At 36.5% G+C, this 6971-nt stretch overlaps 1 protein-coding gene across 1 annotated transcript in view; it reads left to right on the plus strand.

Moving 5' to 3' along the window:
• The first annotated feature begins 363 nt into the window (after nt 1–363).
• The window catches only part of LOC135201885 (uncharacterized), an 8196-nt gene continuing 1588 nt past the window's right edge, over nt 364–6971 (plus strand). Inside the window, exons 1-2 of the mRNA XM_064231183.1 lie at nt 364–399; nt 1597–2040. Coding sequence (XP_064087253.1) covers nt 364–399; nt 1597–2040 — 480 coding nt within the window. The remainder of the gene's footprint in view (nt 400–1596; nt 2041–6971) is intronic.

Below are 6971 nucleotides of genomic sequence, written 5' to 3' on the forward strand. Positions count from 1 at the left end.
GTTGCAGTTTTGCAAAGTTAATCGAATGAAGGAAAGAAGACGCTTTTCGACCTTTGTCACAGAGGGAATTGTGATTCTGCATTCTCCAAAAGCACAATTAACGTTTAAATCATTTGGTAATTGGTAAAACAATTAGCCACCTATTTTTTATACCAATTAAGATGGGGGCATATGTCAATGCATGGATTCATCTTTCCACTGTATAGGTATCGTCAACACCTCATTTCCTGGCTACTAGTAGATTGTTCAGGAAAGTACTGAATCATAATTTCTGCATATCTAAGAAAGCCAAAACCTTGCTCGGAAGGATGGAGGGGGAGGGGGTGGTTATTGGGAAAACAAGGGAGGACAGAACTCGTTATCATGACGGTGACTGCCATGTCATTTAACAAACGCAATGTAATTTTTTTTTATTCTTAAGATAAAAGATGAGAGCAGCGTCGAGTCCAATCAGCCAATAGAAACTCGAGCCCAGATTATTCAAAGTGAAAGGGACAGATGGAGGAGGATACGTAACGTCGCATATAAGGGTCAAAAAGTATTTGTATTCAACGTCATATTAAACCGTATATAATAAGCTTTCAAGCCTAAGTTCACATGTACGAAGTATACTGATGCATTATAGGCACTGGGGAGCTTAGATTGGGGGGGGGGGGGGGGGGGGGGGGGGGGGGGGGCTTATAAATGTTGGACTTCTAGCTGTATTTGAAATGATCTCTTGGGAATGAATATATCTGTATTATGAAGTCTCCTGCGAAGTGGATGGAATTGGCGAGCTGGGACGAGCGAACGTTCAAGCTCTCTCTCTCTCTCTCTCTCTCTCTCTCTCTCTCTCTCTCTCTCTCTCTCTCTCTCTGAGCGTTGATGGATAATGAACCAGAATAAAAGAAGATAAATAAGTTATTTAACATCACCATTCATTTGTGATACCGCAAGTGAGACTAAAATTCTCGTCAATCTCCGTCAATCGAAAGACCTGGTTTCGAGTCGTTTCGAATTCGTGCATCGTGCTATTCGTAACCTAGATCGAAAAATGTATAAAAAAAACAATGAATGAATTAATTTGATCCTATAAATATTGACTCAGGATTGGACACGAAGGGTCAAGGATGGAATGAAACTGGAAATCCTTAAAGCTTTTTTTTTTCTTTCTTTCTTTTGGCGAGAGGAGCACTAGGCCTAGTATATAATACTTCTTCACCTCCTCATCCTCGCCATGTCTCTCATTCGGATCGTAGATATTATTATTATTATTATTATTATTATTATTATTATTATTATTATTATTATTATTATTATTATTATTATGTTGCCTTCGGAACATTTCATTGGAAAGGAGTTAAAGGAAGGAATAGTAATTGGAAAGAAAACCTTACTGGAAAATAGAAACGTGATGAAGGATATTTTGAAGAAACTTTAACTAGAAAATACGATGTTAAATGAGAGAGAGAGAGAGAGAGAGAGAGAGAGAACGCGTTTTTAATATCTTCATTTATCAATGAATAGATTTATATTATTACGATATATGTCTATCCTCATTTTTTTTCTTGTTAGAAATGTGATTAATAATTTGACTTCGCTTATTCCTTCCTGTAGGCCTACCAGCCTTTCCCTCTTGTTTTTGCCCTCCGCCTCTTCCTCCATTTTCATTGCATCCTCTTCCGTCTCCTCTTCTTCCACCCTCCTTCTCCAACTATACACTCCTCCACCTCCACCCCTTCCCCTCCAAACTCTTCCACCTCTTCCCTCCTCCTTTCTTCCACTACTCCTCCAACTCTTCCACCCTCCTTCTCCAACTCCACCCTCCTCCTCCTCCTCCTCCTCCAACTCCACCCTCCTCCTCCTCCTCCTCCAACTCCACACTCCTCCAACTCTTCCACCCTCCTCCTCCAACTCCACCCTCCTCCTCCTCCTCCAACTCCACCCTCCTCCTCCTCCTCCAACTCCACCCTCCTCCTCCTCCTCCAACTCCACCCTCCTCCTCCTCCTCCAACTCCACCCTCCTCCACCTCCAATATTGTTTCCCCTTTTCGTGTTTCGGTAACATTATAAAAAAATATCCAAAGTACAAAATATGGTTTTATTTCAATAATATATTGTGTTTCAGAACAATATTCTTCCAAAGTACAAAATATGGTTTTATTTCAATAATATATTGTGTTTCAGAACAATATTCTACAGTTCTTTTTTCATAGACTGCACTACGTAACTCAAAATAGTTTTTTCTGAATATATGGTTTTACAAATATTCATCATAGGCTGCAATCATTCCATTATATTTTGTAATAGTTTAGCCTCCGATTTGAGTCATCGACGATAATTAATACCCGTCTTCAATTATTTTATAGTTTGCATTTCCTTCCCCCATTTGAAACAACTATTATTATTATTAGTATTATTATTTTTGAAATATTGGGAAGATGGAGAACGTATTCATATGGTCATATGGAACATGTGAAACAGCAGCGCAGTTAGAAATAAAATGTGCCAAATCTAAGAGATTGTCAACCTCTTTTCCCTCCTACCTCCTCCCCCTCCCCTTCACCTAACCATGATGTAACCTCCCTCACTCATCCCCCACGCTTCCTCCTTGGAAAGATGTTATTACAAACATCCTAAGGCATGTCACAACTATGAAATATATGGTAAATGTGCATACCTAGATGGCTATGAGGATGATTGCAGAGATCTGCATCCAAAAATATGCAAAAACCTAAAAGAAGGAAAAGGATGTAAGTTTGACAAAAAATTTAAATATATGCACCCTGTAGCCATGAATCATAATCAAATGAATAATCAATCAAGTAATAAAATCCAAAATAAGAAAGAAACAAATAAAGAGAGGAATAAAGAATATCAGGTAAAAGAAAAAAACAAGCCATCAACGAGATATGCGGAGATGTCAGCAAAAAATTTCAAACCCTCAGCTCCAAGATACTACTCAAGAGATAATAACTGTATTTATTATGCAAGAGGATATTAGAGATACGGAGAAAATTGCAGATTCAGACACAAAATGAATAATTATGATGAAGGAAGATCAAATATTATGGAAAAGTTGGATTTTTTAATGTCAGAATTTCTGGAAATGAAAAAAAGAACAACATACCAGAACAGGAAAGAGACATGGGAAAATCCTTATTATTACCAATATTAAATGAAGGAGAAAACACGCAAACCATCATAGTGATGAATGTGCAGGGTTTAGTTACGAGTAACTCAAAAAGAAAAATAGAGTACTTAGAAGAACTAACCCAAATTGAAAAGAAAATAGATATAATGAATATAAGTGAAACCTGGTATTCCCAAGAGACTGGGAATGATGATCAAATAAAAGGGTTCCAAACTTATAGATCAGATAGAAAAAATAGGAATCAAGGGGGAACCGCAATATATGGGAAAGACAAAAAACAAGGAAAAATATATGAGAAATATAGTAACTCAGAATGTGAACTAATAGAGGTAGAATTTGAATCTGAAAAATTAATGAACATAGTAATATATAGACCTCCTAATACTAAAGAGTTTGACTTAATAATAGAAAAATTGGATGATATATGTAGAAATCACAAGGACTGGACTATTCTCCTGTCTGGAAACTTCAACTTTCCTTTCGTAGACTGGAAAGAATGAATAGGAGATTGTGGTTGTACTTATACATATAAAAAAAGAGAGTAATAGGAGTGCAGAAGATAAGAGGCAATTCGAAAAGCTATTAGACATGCTACTAGAATAAAACATTCAACAAATAAATCACCTGCCAACAAGAAAGGAAAATATTTTAGACCTAGTATTTGTGAACGAGAATGAATTTATGTTAAAGAAATAATAGTTTATAATGCGAGTATTTCAGACCATAATGTCATAGAATTAACAGTCCATTCCAAAGCAAGTGAAAACAGAGATAAGCAAGAAATGAAAAAGAGGGAAGGATATGGAAAATACAACTTCTACAGTAAAAATATAAAATGGTCAGAAATAAATGAAGAATTAAACAAAGATTGGGATAACATTTTCGTAAGTGATGACATAAGGGTAAATACGGAGATATTATATATATTGGAGAAAAAAATAGTGGATAAATATATACCGAAGAAGAAAAGTAAACATCAGTCATGCATACCAAGAGACAGAAGGATCTTGTTCCAGAAAATCAGAAAGTGGAAAAAAGGTCTTGCAAAAGAAAAAAATGCATGGAAAGTTATAGAACTAAAAAGTAAGATAGAAAATACAGAACAAAAGATTACACAATCAAAAGAAAATGAAAAATGGGACTTGGAAGAAAAATCCCTAATAAATATCAAGAAAAACCCCAAACTATTATACTCATACGCGAAAAAGATGAATAAAAGAAGAATAGAAATAGGCCCTCTAAGAATTGAAGGGAGATTAACGAATGAAAAAAAGGAAATTTGCAACATATTGGCAGAACAATATAAGAGAGAATTCACCCCTAGAATAGATAATGAAGATAATGATATAGAAGTAAGGGACGAAAATAGTGAATATTTAGCTGAGACAGATATTAATGAAGCTGATATTGTGCAGACTATTAATGAAATTAAAAATAGAGCTGCAGCAGGGCCTGATGGAGTTCCTGCTATTTTGTTAAAGAAAGTAGTTCATTCTATCGCCAACGCCACTTGATATTATTAAGACAAAGTGTAGATACAGGCACGATTTATGATGAGTACAAATTAGCATATATTACCCCTACATTCAAAAGTGGATCAAGTTTAGAGGCAAGTAATTATAAGCCTGTGAGTCTAACATCACATATTATGAAAGTGTATGAAAGGGTAATGAAGAAAAATATTATGAAACATTTAATAAAAAATAATCTGTTTAATATAGGACAACATGGTTTCGTACCCGGAAAAAGTACACAAACCCAACTGTTAATAATCCACCCGTTGAAACAACCATATACAAAATATGAAAAGCGGAAATGAAACAGATGTGGTTTATCTAGACTTTGCAAAAGCTTTTGACAAGGTAGACCATAATATATTAGCGAAGAAAATTAGAAAACATAATATAGCGGATAAAGTAGGAAGATGGTTAAAAGAATTTTTACACAACAGAAAACAGATAGTTATTGCAAACGATGAGAAATCGGATGAAGTTAAGGTAATTTCCGGTGTGCCACAAGGTACGGTGTTAGCTGCATTACTGTTTGTTATTATGATTGCAGACATAGACAGTAATGTTAAGGACTCGGTAGTGAGTAGTTTCGCCGATGACACAAGAATAAGTAAGAGAAACATTACATTGTGATTGAAGATAGGAATGCGCTACAAAGAGACCTTAACAAAGTATATGATTGGGCAGAGGTAAATAGGATGGTATTTAACTCTGATAAATTTGAATCAATAAACTATGGAGACAGAGAAGGAAAGCTATATGCATATAGGGGACCTAATAATGAGATAATCACAAATAAGGAAGCAGTTAAAGACCTTGGTGTGATGATGAATAGGGAACATGTTATGCAAACGATCAAAATAGTAATTCTATTGGCAAAATGTAAAGCAAAAATGGAATGTTGTTACGTCATTTCAAAACAAGAAAAAGCTGGAACACATGGATTGTTATGCTTTATAAAACATATGTTCGTAGTCCACTTGAATATTGCAATATGATATGGTACCCACACTATCAAAAGGATATTGCACAAATAGAGAGTGTACAAAGGTCCTTTACAGCTAGAATAGAAGAAGTTAAGGACCTTGACTACTGGGAAAGACTACAATCCTTAAAATTATATAGTCTAGAAAGGAGAAGAGAACGCTACATGATAATTCAGGCATGGAAACAGATAGAAGGAATAGCTGAAAACATCATGGAGCTAAAAATATCAGAAAGAGCAAGCAGAGGTAGATTAATAGTGCCCAAAACTATACCAGGAAAAATAAGGAAAGCACACAGGACATTAATCCACTACGCACCAGCATCGATAATGCAGCGTCTATTCAATGCGTTGCCAGCTCATCTGAGGAATATAACAGGAGTGAGCGTAGATGTGTTTAAGAATAAGCTCGACAAATATCTAAGCTGCATCCCAGACCATCCAAGATTGGAAGAAGCAAAATATACCGGAAGATGTACTAGCAACTCTCTGGTAGCCATTAGAGGTGCCTCATACTGAGGGACCTGGGGCAACCCGAACAAGATGTAAGGTCTGTAAGGTAAGGTAAGGTCTCCTCCCAAGTCTATCTATTCATTCATAGGCAGAGAATTCCATGTGTTGGTGAAACAAGGTTTCTTGGCTTGATTTTTGATAGCAAGCTGGCCTGGATTCCACATCTGAAATATATTAAGGCAAAATGCCTAAAAGCAATGAATTTGCTGAAAGTCGTGTCTCACACTTCGTGGGGTGCAGACCGAACTCAGATGTTGAGATTATATAAAGCCTTGGTCTTTTCAAAATTAAGTTACGGGTGTGAGGTGTACACTTCTGCAAAGCCAAATAGCCTTAAAATGCTCAACTCAATTCATCATGGAGGAATACGGTTGTGTACTGGAGCATTTAAATCATCTCCCACCGAGAGCATGCTTGTAGATGCTGATGAGGTGCCACTGGATCTTCATTACAAGCGTCTGCTGGTTCGGAGCTGGTATAGATTCCAGAGGCTACCTAGGTCTTTAACCAGCATTTGTATGAGAAATGAAAGGCATTGGCAGTTTTATGAAAATCACTCCAAGCAACCTCATCCATTCGCTTTTAGAGTCAATACCATTGTTCGTGAATTAAACATGCCAAGGGTCGAGATTTTACCAGCAAAATATTCAGTTAGTCCCCCCTGGAACTTCCCAGAGGTAAAATTCTGCAGATATTTCAATTTTACCAAAACAGAATTGTCCAGTGAGGCCACACGGTCAATATTTTTAGAACATTCTTTGCAACATGACGACTCCACTGCAGTTTTCACGGACGGCTCAAAGTCAGATGCTGGCGTCGGCTTTGGTGT

The sequence above is a fragment of the Macrobrachium nipponense genome, chromosome 28, assembly GCF_015104395.2.
Source record: "Macrobrachium nipponense isolate FS-2020 chromosome 28, ASM1510439v2, whole genome shotgun sequence".
NCBI lineage: Eukaryota > Metazoa > Arthropoda > Malacostraca > Decapoda > Palaemonidae > Macrobrachium > Macrobrachium nipponense.